Source organism: Gobio gobio (assembly GCF_949357685.1).
Source record: "Gobio gobio genome assembly, chromosome: 16".
Lineage (NCBI taxonomy): Eukaryota > Metazoa > Chordata > Actinopteri > Cypriniformes > Gobionidae > Gobio > Gobio gobio.
The window spans coordinates 48595053-48610093 of NC_137109.1; the positions used below are offsets into that span (position 1 = coordinate 48595053).

Consider the following 15041-nt stretch of genomic DNA (forward strand, 5'->3'; position numbering starts at 1 on the left):
TCACTCACTCACTCACTCACTCCCTCACTCACTCACTCACTCACTCACTCACTCACTCACTCACTGACTCCCTCACTCACTCACTCACTCACTCACTCACTCACTCACTGACTCCCTCACTCCCTCACTCACTCACTCACTCACTCACTCACTCACTCACTCACTCACTCACTCACTCACTCACTCACTCACTCACTCACTCACTGACTCCCTCACTCACTCACTCACTCACTCACTGACTCCCTCACTCACTCACTCACTCACTCACTCACTCACTGACTCCCTCACTCACTCACACACACACACTCACTCACTCACTCACTCACTCACTCACTCACTCACTAACTCACTGACTCCCTCACTCACTCACTCACTCACTCACTCACTCACTCACTCACTCACTCACTGACTCCCTCACTCACTCACTCACTCACTCACTCACTCACTGACTCCCTCACTCACTCACTCACTCACTCACTCACTCACACACTCACTCACTGACTCCCTCACTCACTCACTCACTCACTCACTCCCTCACTCACTCACTCACTCACTCACTCACTCACTCACTGACTCCCTCACTCACTCACTCACTCACTCACTCACTCACTGACTCCCTCACTCACTCACTCACTCACTCACTCACTGACTCCCTCACTCACTCACTCACTCACTCACACACTCACTCACTGACTCCCTCACTCACTCATTCACTCACTCACTCACTCACTCACTGACTCCCTCACTCACTCACTCACTCACTCACTCACTCACTCACTCACTCACTCACTCACTCACTCACTCACTAACATACTCACTGACTCCCTCACTCACTCACTCACTCACTCACTCACTCACTCACTCACTCACTCACTCACTCACTCACTGACTCCCTCACTCACTCATTCATTCACTCACTCACTCACTCACTCACTCACTCACTCACTCACTGACTCCATCACTCACTCATTCACTCACTCACTGATAAACTGACTGACTCACTCACTCATTGCCTCACTCACTCACTCACACACACTCACTCACTCACTCACAAATTCAATTCAATTCAACTGTGCTTTATTGGCATGACATACATGCGTACATATTGCCAAAGCATTTCACAAAGCAAAACAAATACATACATAAAACGCATTCACATTTATATTTATATATACATATATTATAATATACATATATTAAAAATATTATTAATCTAACACACACTCACTCACTGACTCACTGACTCACTCACTCACTCACTCACTCACTCACTCACTCACTCACTCACTGACTCACTGACTCACTCACTCACTCATTGCCTCACTCACTCACTCACTCACTCACTCACTCACTCATTGCCTCACTCACTCACTGACTCACTCACTCACTCACTCATTGCCTCACTCACTCACTCACTCACTCACTCATTGCCTCACTCACTCACTGACTCACTCACTCACTCACTCATTGCCTCACTCACTCACTGACTCACTCACTCACTCACTCACTCACTGACTCACTCACTCACTCATTGCCTCACTCACTCACTGACTCACTCACTCACTCACTCACTCACTCATTGCCTCACTCACTCACTGACTCACTCACTCACTCACTCACTCACTGACTCACTCACTCACTCATTGCCTCACTCACTCACTCACTCACTCACTGACTCACTCACTCACTCACTCATTGCCTCACTCACTCACAGACTCAATCACTCACTCACTCACTCACTCACTCACTCACTCTCTCAGTGCCTCACTCACTCACTGATTCACTCACTCACTCAATCACTCACTCAATCACTCACTCACTCACTCATTGCCTCACTCACTCACTGACTCACTCACTCACTCACTCACTCATTGCCTCACTCACTCACTCACTGACTCACTTACTCACTCACTCATTGCCTCACTCACTCACTGACTCACTGACTCACTCACTCACTCACTCACTCACTCACTCACTCACTCACTCACTCACTCACTCACTCATTGCCTCACTCACTCACTGACTCACTCACTCACTTACTGACTCACTCACTCACAGACTCTATCACTCACTCACTCACTCACTCACTCACTCACTCACTCACTCACTCACTCACTCACTCACAGACTCTATCACTCACTCACTCACTCACTCACTCATTGCCTCACTCACTCACTGACTCACTCACTCACTCATTCATTGCCTAACTCACTCACTCACTCACTCACTCACTCATTGCTTCACTCACTCACTCACTCACTCATTGCCTCACTCAATTTCAACTTCAAATTTGCTTTATTAGCATGACTGTGTATCACAATGTTGCCAAAGCATTAACATATTATATATAAATAATAAAAACAAACAAATATATATATATATATATATACTATATATGTTTAGATCATGTCACATGCAGCACAGTAAATACGTCACTCAAGTTCATCTCCATAAGTGAGTAGCTGAAGCTCTAGAGAGTTTGCGGTCTCTATCGATATGAATGGCTAACACATATTGTGCAGCGAGTGCGGCTGTGCTCTCATCTTCTCCAAGCATGAAGGACATTTTCTCAGTATCACTCAGTTCAGTGAATGATGGAATCAGAGTTTCAAATTTGGCCAGAAATGTTTCTCTCACATGATGATATTTAGTACAGATTAGCAGAAAGTGTTTCTCATCCTCTATTTGCTGTAGATCACAGTGTCTACTGATCCTCCGCTCTCTCTCTGTCCATGTTTGTCTGTGTCTTCCTCTCTCTATTTCTTGATCATGGTCACTCAATCTGTATTTGGAGAGGATTTGTCTTTCTTTAGATTCTTTATTTACTAGATAATTGGCCAATTTAGTGGTTCTATTTAGGGTTGAATAGCATTGGAGTTTATTTTTGAGGTCAAAATGTGTTTTTAGTGATTTATCATGGGTGTCTTTTAGATTTTTGTCAATTTCTTTAATAATGGTTTTGGGGTTGTAGCTGTGGTCAATCGGGGCTTAAGTTTGATGGACTAGCTGAAGAGCGAGTGTGTTTAGAGGATGCGACTCTGCTGAGGTTTCATTGGCGAGGAGGGCTTTATATTGGACTGACTCTGGATCAGACTGATGGAGGTGATGCCAGAACTGGACACATCTCTTCTGGATGTCAATGTCCAGCGGGTACAGGCCTAATTCAGCCCTGCAGGCGGCATTGGACGTGCTTCTGTGGACCCCTAAAATGTTTTTGGTAATTTCCAATTGTAGTTTTTCTATTGAAGTTTTGTCCCATTTTTTAAATTCAGTACTGATCCCCAAATTTCACATCCATATAAAAGAATTGGTTTTATTATTGAATTATATAATTTTATCCAAGTTTTTATGGGTATTTTTAAGTGACCGCATCGTGACCCCTCCGAGCCTTTTCGCTCAGTGTTTTGACAGCCAGACCAAAGCCTCCCGAAGCGCTGATGTCGATGCCCAGATAGCTGTAGCTCGTGCTGTGCTGTAGGACCTGGCCTTTATAAGTGAATGGGTGTTTGTGTTCCTGAGATCTGGCCTTCTTCTGAAACACCATGACTCGGGTTTTGTCCAGATTGACTGTCAGGGCCCACTCGTGACAGTACTGTTCCAGCAGGGCCAGGCTCTGCTGAAGGCCCTCAGGTGTGCGGGACATCAGGACCAGGTCATCCGCGACATCTGACCTCTATGTGGTCGGACTGTAGAGTGAGGCCGGGGAGAGTAGAGCGCTCCAGCATTGATGCCAGATCATTAATGTAGATGTTAAATAGAATTGGACTCAGACTGCATCCCTGCCTCACTCCACGTCCCTGCCGGAAAAACGTGGTTCTGTGGTGATTGATTTTCACCGCACTTTTACTGTTGGTGTACAGGGATTGTTTGTCCTTGATGTTTTTGTTGATTAGAGTGTGAAGAGAATAGATGTGGTCAGATGTGCAGTGTTTTGGTAAAAAGCCAATTTGTGCTTTATTTAAAATGTTGTGTGTGGTGTTGTGTGAAACAATGCGGCTGTTTATGAGACTGCAGAACAGTTTTCCTAAAGCACTGCGCACACAGATGCCACGGTAGTTATTGGGGTTGAAGCAGTCACCTTTTTTAAATATGGGGGTGATCAGTCCTTCAGACCAAATCTCAGGGAAGTGACCGGACCATAAAACAAGATTGAATAGTTTGGCTAGAGCTTGAATCATGCTGGGACTGCTGAGTTTAAGCATTTCATTATTAATGTTGTCTTGTCCGCATGCTTTCTTTAATTTGAGATTTTGAATATGTTCTAATATTTCAGATATTGTTATAAATTTATCTAATGGGTTTTGGTCATTTTTAATAGTTTTCTCCAAGTCTTCTAGTTTTTCCTTGATTTTAATCTGAGGCTGGTTAAGGTCAGCTGGTTCAATTGTTTGATAAAGGTTTTCAAAGTAAGATTTCCAGATTGTGCCATTCTGGAGCGATGTCTCTAATTTGGGTTTATCAAGTTTTTTTATATAAGTTCCAGAAAGTGTTTTGATCTACTGCTTTATCAATTTCATCAATTTTGGTGTTCAAAAATTTCTCTGTTTTATTCCACAGTAGTCTTTTGTAATTTTTCAGACAGTCTGAATAAGAAAGGCGTAATGTCTGGCTGCACTCACTCACTGACTCACTCACTCACTCACTCATTGCCTCAATCACTCACTCACTGATTCACTCACTCACTCACTCACTCACTCACTCACTCACTCACTCACTCATTGCCTCACTCACTCACTCACTCACTCACTCATTGCCTCAATCACTCACTCACTCACTCACTGACTCACTCACTCACTCACTCACTCATTGCCTCAATCACTCACTCACTGATTCACTCACTCACTCACTCACTCACTCACTCACTCACTCACTCACTGCCTCACTCACTCACTGCCTCACTCACTCACTCACTCACTCACTCACTCACTCACTCACTCACTCACTCACTCACTCACTCATTGCCTCAATCACTCACTCACTGATTCACTCACTCACTCACTCACTCACTCACTCACTGACTCACTGCCTCACTCACTCACTGCCTCACTCACTCACTCACTCACTCACTCACTCACTCACTCACTCACTCACTCATTGCCTCAATCACTCACTCACTGATTCACTCACTCACTCACTCACTCACTCATTGCCTCAATCACTCACTCACTCACTCATTGCCTCAATCACTCACTCACTGATTCACTCACTCACTCACTCATTGCCTCAATCACTCACTCACTCACTCACTCACTCACACACTCATTGCCTCAATCACTCACTCACTGATTCACTCACTCACTTACTCACTCACTTACTGACTCACTGCCTCACTCACTCACTGCCTCACTCACTCACTCACTCACTCACTCACTCACTCATTGCCTCACTCACTCACTCACTCACTCACTCATTGCCTCACTCACTCACTCACTCACTCACTCACTCACTCACTCATTGCCTCACTCACTCACTCACTCACTCACTCATTGCCTCACTCACTCATTGCCTCACTCACTCACTCACTCACTCACTCACTCACTCACTCACTCACTCACTCACTCACTCACTCACTCACTCACTCACTCACTCACTCACTCTTTGCCTCACTCACTCACTCACTCACTCACTCACTCACTCATTGCCTCACTCACTCACTCACTCACTCACTCACTCACTCACTCACTCACTCACTCACTCACTCACTCACTCACTGACTCACTCACTGACTCACTCACTCACTCACTCACTCACTCACTCACTCACTCACTCACTCACTCACTCACTCACTCACTGACAAACTGACTCACTCACTCACTCACTCAGTCAAAGTTTAGACAGTTGACCTTTGTGCCATATTGAACCAAAGGCCTTCTGGAAATCTTCAAGCATGCAGATATTTTGGTTTTGTTTTGGTTGGTGTATTTATCAATCAGGGTATGCAGGATGAAGATATGGTCTGATGTCCTAAAATTTGGTAAGAATCCAATTTGCGTAAGGCACTGTTTTCAGGAATGAAGTTAACGAGTCTTGTGTTGTTGATTATGCTGCGGAACATCTTCCCCAGATTACTGCTTACACAGTCTTCTCTGTAATTATTTGGACCTAATTTGTCTCCACTTTTTGTAAATGGGGTTATGAGTCCTCAATTCCAGGGCCCGTATTCATAAAGAATCTTAATGCAAAGAGTAGCTCCTAGTGACAAAATCCTTAGAAAATTCTTACAAATGTGGGCGTTTACTCTTAAAATTAACTAAAAAAATCCTAATAAAGAAAAAAGTAATTCAGAAAGCATCTTAACCCTTAAAAGAGGACTTAAGGTCAAATTTGTTAGGAGCACGGACGAGGACTTTTAAGAGGCTTAAGAGTTTCTTTAGCAGCGGAGAAAATGGCAGAAAGACAAAGAGGGAGAAGAAAGTGTCATATGTAGCAACGGGGTCAGCCAATTCCGTTCCTCTTCACTAAGATAAAAGTTACTCAGATCGGTCCCGAATAGCTCTTAAGCTAAGACTCCTACGTACATTTTTTTAAGCTAAATTAGGAGTTTTCTGAGAGGAGTCTCAGAATCTTTATGAATACGGGCCCAGGTATCAGGGAAATGACCAACACTCAGAATCAAGTTGAACAGTTTTAGTAAGGACAATCTTAATTTGTGCTCTGTGTTCTTCAGCATTTCATCGAGGATGCCATCTGGTCTGCTTTTTTGATTTTCATGTTGTTTTTTATTCAGAGAATTCCAGTTGTCTCAGAATTTGTTAGAATGTACAGATTCTTCAATAGTTTTAGCTGATTTTGCATACACTCTCTTTTGTTGTTGTTGTTGTCCTTTTCAGATAAATCGTAATTTGGCTTGTGATCTGACAGGGGTGTTAGTGGTTTGACCGTGAATGCTCTGAAGGTGAATTGATCTAAATCTGTGATCTGAGAATCCATTGACGAGACACAGACTGAGGCTTTGACAGAGCTCAATCAGAAGCTTTCCAATTTTATTCACTTGGGCATTAGGGGCCGTATTCACAAAACATTATATCTTACCACTAAGAGTTCTCCTAAATGGCAGTAAAAGTTCTTAGTCACGAATTTTCTCTTAAAACCTAATCACAAAGCTGCTGAGATCAACTTTTACTGAGGAATAGAGAGAAGTCTTAAGCTAAGAGTGAGGGTGGGGTTGACCTCGTTGCTATGGATGATGTCAACACACTTACTAACTATGACCACAGTGATTGGCTGATAGGGGAGGGATCTCTGTCAGTGATTTAATTATACAACGTAGAAATATTTTATTGAACGGGGTTTCATGTTGCTATATTCAAATAAAAAGTTTTAAATACGAATGTTGCCATATTCAAATAAAGATTTTAAAATAAAAATGTTGCCTGGTTGAGTGAGTTAGTAGTGTGTTGAAACTGGCGGTTATGTTAAGGGGCGGGGCATTTCCCAAACACACTCGACCAATCACAACACACTGCTCCAGCTGACCAATCAGAGCACATTGTGCTTTTCAGAAGACGGGTGCTGCGTCCCAATTCGCCTACTTATACTACGACCTAAAAGTATGTACTCTTTTTGTGAAGAAAAATTATATACTTTTGAGTGTGTAGCAGAAGAGTAAGCAAGCTTTGGGACATACTACTTCATCATCTATTACGCTTAGTTACGTGCATCCCGTCAGCATTTAAACTGCCATCAATCATCATCACAGTTGAAATCTTCCACATTCAGTTTCATTTCCTACCGTATCAGAGAGAAATGTAGACACATGTTGATCTGCCATTCGTGGGTCTTTAAGTTAATGGCCAAACGTATCATTACAAAAGTTCTGCAGGTGAAAAATAATGTGGATAACATTGAATAAATATTATTTCGTCAGGTTAAATACTGATAATTACTCACTCAAACCCCTTAAAAATTCAGTAAAATATCCAAAAACCACTAGGCCAGTGTTATATATTTTGTTCAGCTGAGTACTTACAATATCCCAAATGTTTCCAACTATTTGTAAATCGTGAGAAATTGCTCTTTTAACCGAGGAACCGGGATGTGTGAAGGCGTGGCCTGACATCATATCTGTGTTCCCCTCGGTTTCCGGTTTTATTCTGCAGAAACGCTTTACTCTCACTGCAGTGTGAACAAGTGTCATAGCAGCCGCTGAGAGAACACACAGAGTAACGTCATCACATCATCAACACACTCACATGTGTCTAATATGATCAACAGAGCTGCGTTACCTCACACTCATGACCGGAGGAGCGGAAGTGGCGCCGGCGACTGTGGCATAATAAAAGTCCCGCTGCTCACGAGGCGTGTGTTCCTCTCTTCTTATTAACAATCGCTCCAGCGGTTCCTCAGCTCCACAACACTCGGTCCTGCTTCTGCTTCAGACTACAGTAACGTTAATAATCTCATCATTTACTACGCCTTTGTTTTGAACAGGTGACCTCTAGTGGACGGAAAAGTTACATAGTGCAGCTTTAATCTAAACCACTCTACTTAACCGTCGGACTCACACATCTGTCATGTTTGTAGTTTTTTAACACTTTTTATCCGCGTTTGTAGTTCTAATCGAATCCTTGTCCATCTCGCAATGGGTTGTGGTACTATTTAGTACGGATAGTATGCGAATTGGGACGCAGCAGGGGCTTCATCTGACAGACTGGGAAGAGATGAGCTGCAACAAAGGAGAATATGGGGAAAATAATCAACATTCAAGAATGAAAACCTGCTAGAGCCCAAAAACAACAACAAGACTGTAAAAGGGCATAATATGGTCTTTATAATACATTGAAAGGGAGACAGTAATGTAGACTACAACAATGCATGTGCCACTGAGGTGTGTGGGACGAATTGCATTTGTTTATTTTAAACTCTGCCAGCTGTCATTCAATTGTTTGTTTGCAATTTTCCTCGTGGCTATCCGGAAAACTGCAGACCTCTCAGCTCTGGGCCCCTGCTGTCAGAGGCCCCGCAGCCCCTCTAGTGCGGGTCATAATCCATGCATTGGGTTCTGGTGGATGGAGCTGATGTGTGGTATGCATTGCATTGATGCAGTCTAAGCATGACCTTTCACATACATCTACATTAATAGCAGGGTATTGTTAGCTTTCTGGAGGCAGTTTTGACTTTTTGAACCTCTTCAAGACGGCATATTTTGTTTGTGAAGGCTTTTAGATTGTGATAAGAGTAGTTTCAGGAAAGCATCTCTTTTTTTGACAGCGCTTATAAGATAAATCCTCATATGCAGCCACTCCTGAATGCAGAAATATTCTGACTTTAGATCAAGATACAACATATGATGGATTTCAGTGTGCATTTCTTACTTTAGCTGTAGCCTACCAACCTTCTGTTTGTGTGTGTGTTTGTGTGTGTTACAAGTCATTTAGGATTCTTGTAGTCAATAAGAGCCTTTAATAGAGTTGTGGCAAAGCTGCTCTTAGTCACCACTGACAGCCCTTACAAAGCCTTTGTTTCCCACACATAGAAGAGACCGGGGTTAGTTGTATTTCTATATATTTCTGAGGTTAGGTTTAAGTCTGTATAGACACACATCTGGAGTGCAAAAACGCCACTGAACATTCACACCATTATTTCCTAGAAAACAAGATGACCTTTTTTAACAATAGGCTTTTTAGCCAAAGGTAAACTGTTAATAATTCATGAAAAAGTAAAAATGTACATGGTAACATACAAAAATATATCCTTTTTGTCAACAGAAATTGAAAATCTGTTAAAATTGCAACATATATAAAAAATTGTGACCACTTGCCCCGAACCTCCAACCTCTGACCTGCAAATACAATTGTGTTCACCTGTTTCATTTAAACATTTACTAATTTAAGGCATTTTTTAATCAACACACAAAGTGTAACTGGCCTTTTGCTCATAATGTCACAGTTACTGAGATATAGCCCTTGTGACAACTAGCCCCGGTCTCCTATAATAGCAATATTTTCTAAATGTGAGTTTTAATACAATTACCACAGAATTATCCAGAAAATAAACGACATATAAAGTAACATCTTTTCTACCTTTTACTAATGAGTGAAATCAATTATCAAGTACTTCCATTTAGTAAACACCACACCAGCAAAAAAAAAAAAATTAAATAAAAAAAAAATCCCCAGAATTATTGATTCATAAATTCTGTCATTTGATGGTTATACTATTATGTATATAGAATTTCGAGTCCAAGCTGTATGGAAAATATACAGTACAATATAATATTTAATGTCATTTTTTTTTTTTTTACATTTATACATTGTATTTATTTACAGGAAGTTTTGATACTGTGGTAGCATGTACACCAAATATTTCTCATTTAATATATACAAACAATATGTACATCAGTGGCTCCCAGAACTATTTGAACACTAGAGACACACTTAAAATGTCTGAATGCCATTGCATTAGGGGAAACAAATCATACCAGATGGCATTTTTGAAAGAAATACAGCTTTGTTTGGTGTTAAATTAAAAAAAAAACGATATATATACTGCATGAGAGCTGACTTTATACTTCACCAAAACAGCAGTTTATTAAAAGACATTGAGTGTTTCTTCAGCTATGGGCACTTTTAGACAAACATTCCTCACACTCTTTAGTATAGTGTGCTTACAGAGAACATACTGTATATGATTCACATATGAACCATATTTTTCTGAAACAACAAATGTTTAATACACTCTAAAAAATGCTGGGTTAAAAACAACCCAAGTTGGGTTGAAAATGGACTAACCCAGCAATTGGGTTGTTTTAACCCAGCGGTTGGGTTAAATGTTTGCTTAAAACAACCCAATTGCTGGGTTGTTCCATTTTCAACCCAACTTTTTAATAGCATTCTGTATAGTGGATATTACATTTTAAACAGTTTTGGAATAAATTGGCCAACTCTTTAGTGTGTGAAAATTGATATCATCATAATTTAAAATAATTACAGCTTCTTCTTTTTTTCAAGATTTACACATTTCAGTTAATTAGTAAAATTCCATTTATATTATGAATTAAGAATTTTAAATTAGTAAATGCACTGCAAAAAATATATATAGGCTATTTAAAAAGTTTAAAATTTTGAATTAATACAATGAACATTTGAGAATCGACATCACCCTTTATTCAAATATTAATAAAATATGTTGTAAGCATATTGCAAAACTGTGTGTTTTATTTGTAAAAATGCAGTGAAACATGCCAAATTGGGCTTTTTTCATGATTTATCAAATTTTTTTAATTTATGTGGTTCAGATACAACAATATTTTGAGTTTCTATTTATTAAACCAATTTCCTTCATTGTATTAACTCAAATTTTTAATTTCAATGAACTCAAAATGTTAAGGCAACCAGGTTACTTACTTTTTCATTATTTGTTCACAGTGTGACTAACGTGTAATACAATATGTAGTATAAATCTTAATGGAACAAGGGATTGGACCATTTAGTTTATGTGATTCATATTCATAAAAAATTAAAATGTATTCAATTGAAGTTTATTATTTATACGTAGGTTTTTATTAAGCTGCTAATTAATTCAATGGCATTTTACTATTAATTGAAATGCAAATTTAGGAAAAAAAGGCTTACATATTTTAGAGTTATTTCGCTATTTGTTAGCTTAATAAGAATGCCATATTTTATATTATGTTATGTAATATTTAACATGCATTAAGAGGCATTTGAAAAGCAGCAAAAAATGTGTTCCAAGACTGTGTTATAACGAGTGCCCATGTTTGAAGAAACTCTTGCAAATGCAGGAAAAGGCCATCATTAGTTTGCAGATCGCGCTTGGTTTCCTTTCATTCATTTCAGTCGTGTCCAAACGCGAGTCTCTCAGGAGCGTTGCGTCGTCAAGCAAACGATTTTCTTAAAAGCCTTTCTGAAGTCCCGGTTGAAAATCGTGTAAATGATGGGATTCACCGAGCTGTTGCAGTATCCGATCCAGAAGAAGAGCTTGAAAAGTGCTTCGGGCGGCACGCATCTCTCCCTGCAGATGGCCTGGAGACTGTAGGTGAAGAAGAAAGGGAACCAGCAGAGGACAAACACCCCCATGACCACAGCCAGAACGAAGGTGAAGCGTTTCTCTCGCATCTGAGCCACTTTGGTTTTGGACACCGCCGCGTGCTGTTTGCTGCTCTGCTCCTGATTGGAGGCCCAGGAGACCCGGCTGGTCCTCTGAGCGCAGCAGCGCGCGCCGTCCACCCGCCTGCGCTTGGAGAAGCGCGAGCTCTTGGGTTTGCTGTCCGACGTCGCGCTCTCCTCCAGGTCGATATCATCCAGCTCCTCCTGTCCCTGGTTGCTGTCCGAGCTGTTGCTGCTCGGAGACTCCTTCTCAAACTTAGCTTTCCTCACGAAGCACGTCTCGGACTGGGAAGGCTGCTTCTCCAGACCGTTCTTGGCCACGAATACAGTGGACGAGCGCTGTTTGGCGACGCGGTAGATCTTACAGTACACCGTGATCATGATGAACCCCGGCGCGAAGAACGACACCACGCACGAGGAGAGGATGTACCAGGTCTCGTCGTTTATTAAACACTCCGTCTCGTTGTGTTTGGTCATGATGAGGGGTGGGAATGAGATGACGGCTGATATGACCCACACCACCGCGATCATGGACTTGATGCGCTTTGGCGTCCTCTTCAAGTTGTAGCTCACTGCCTTGGTGACGGACCAGTACCTATCCAAGCTGATGGCGCACAGGTGCACGATGGAGGACGTGCAGAACAGAACATCCAGAGCCAGGTAAAATGCGCACCAGGTGCTGCCGAAGTACCAGTATCCCATGATCTCGTTGGCGAGTGAGAACGGGATCACTAGCGTGGCCACGAGGATGTCCGCGAACGCGAGGGACACGAGGAAGAGGTTCTGTGGCGCGCGGAGCGCGCGGCTGGTCAGAACCGCCACGATGACCAGAACGTTCCCAACGATGGTGAGCAGGATTATGATGGAGACCACGAGGATAATGAACGCGGCGGCCGGGTCCGCGTACGGCCATGGTCTGGAGGTGATGTTGATGCTGGCATCCTCCTCCGTTGCATTGGACTGAGTTACATCCATGCTGAGTCCATGTTCCTGACAGTCAGGTTAGTGTTTCCAGTTAGGTGGTGTCACCAATGCATTGATATAATGACACAAGAAAAACTTGAGCTGTCAGTGCGCTCTGCTGACGCGATCGTCTCATGCTTGCGAGATAAACGCTGTTCATCGCGCACGCAAAGACTCCGATCCGGACAAACGGACGCTCGAAATTGAATTCCAGAGCAGCTGCGCGCGTTCTGTCAGACGCGCTCCAGAGAGGCGCACGCGAGTTCTCCACACGCGCTCCAGACCGGACTGAGTGTTGAGATGTGTGAGCTCGAGATGGAGCTAATCACATGACGTCATGCAGGAGGCCAACCCTTCGTTAAACACACACACACACACACACACACACGTCTACACACATACATCTCTGGTTCGCTATCTTTTGTGGGGGCTCTCCGTAATGGACGTAATGGTTTTTATCCAGTACAAACTATATATTCTCCCCTTACACTTACACTACCCCCAAACCATCACACACACACACACACACACACACACACACACACACACACACACACACACACACACACACACACACACACACAGGGCCGTGCACAGACCTTTTGAGGGGCATGTGTTGAAACTGAAAAAGGGCACCCCTTTTTTATTATATATATATATATATATATATATATATATATATATATATATATAAAGATTATTTATTAAGCCTACATAAATGGAAGAAATGGTCATAGCTTCATGACAAAATCAATAATGCAAAATAATAGTCTCAAAAGCTTTAGATTTATTCACTATTAATAACAACCATAATAACAAATATTATGTCTCTTATTCACTACACTTTCCCTAAAATAACCCAGCACTGAAAAAAAAATAGAGTGAAAAGTACAGTTGCCGTGAAAAGCAAATTAAAAAAGATTTCTGAAGGACCACGTGACACTGAAGAGTAGCTTTGGTCACAGAAAAAAAAGACATTTTAAAATATACTCAAATAGAAAACAGTTATTTTAAATTGTAAAAATATTTCAAAATATTACTGTTTTTGCTGTATTTTGGATCAAATAAATGAAGCCTTTGGAGAGCAGAAGAGACTCTTTTAAAAACATTTGAAAATCTTACCGTCCAAATATATATATTGCATTCTACATGATAAAATATAAATATTTCACATTGATCTGATTCTGTAGTTTTTTTTTGTTTGTTACTACTACAACAAACCATGTTTTACTACATTTATACAAGACAAGCAGAGAGAGTATAGAACACTGTAGATAAAAAAATAGCTAGATAACGAATAATGTGTGCATATTAACAGCCTTGAATAATAACCATCATTTTATATTATTACCTTAACACGATTAAATGTTAATAAATCAAGTGTATCATCAGCAATCATGAATCAAAGATATGTTACCTAGGTGACGACGAGGATCACACTAGTCGCTTTGTGTAAGTTCCAGTATGAAACAGCGCGGGGCGAACAAAAAACAAATTATATGTTGCTCAGATGTTGTATACTTATCAATATATTGTTAACATTTTACAAAAGTCAAACTCAAATGCTATGCAGTTAAGGTGGTTTTGACCAGCGAATGTGTGCAAATGTGCAATTTGTCCGTCATTAAAACTGCGTAACGTTACATTTTTATCAGCAGGTTTCAAACTAGTTTGTTGTAGCTATAATGGGCAGTTGGGCACTCTGTCTTTCCGGTTGTAAAATTATATACATTTGGCCAATATCTAATTTTATAAAAGATGAAATGCTGCTATGTATGCACAGGCTATTTAAGTGTGCAAGTCTACATATGTAGCCTATTGACTAACTTAGCTAGTCTCTACTTTTCAGTCTCAGGTGGTAGGCGGTAACTTAGTGGTGGTCCCGCCACGTCTTAGTCAGACTCAAATTCAAATAAATAAAATATGAGCCTATAGACATAGTGTTTGTTTAATACTTATTCAAACAACAATATCTTTATTTACCCTTGCAAAACTGCTGTGCGGCTGCTG

The 15041-nt window shown here is 41.2% G+C and overlaps 2 protein-coding genes across 2 annotated transcripts in view; one reads left to right on the plus strand and one right to left on the minus strand.

Moving 5' to 3' along the window:
- LOC307139892 (glutathione S-transferase P-like) overlaps positions 1-15041 on the plus strand; it is a 729649-nt gene that overhangs the window by 450952 nt on the left and 263656 nt on the right. The window lies entirely within an intron of this gene.
- adra2da (adrenergic, alpha-2D-, receptor a) lies at positions 9391-13315 on the minus strand. The gene has a single exon (XM_079838282.1). It carries the CDS (start codon positions 13041-13043, stop codon positions 11820-11822), a length of 1224 nt encoding a protein of 407 aa, XP_079694408.1. The 5' UTR covers positions 13044-13315; the 3' UTR covers positions 9391-11819.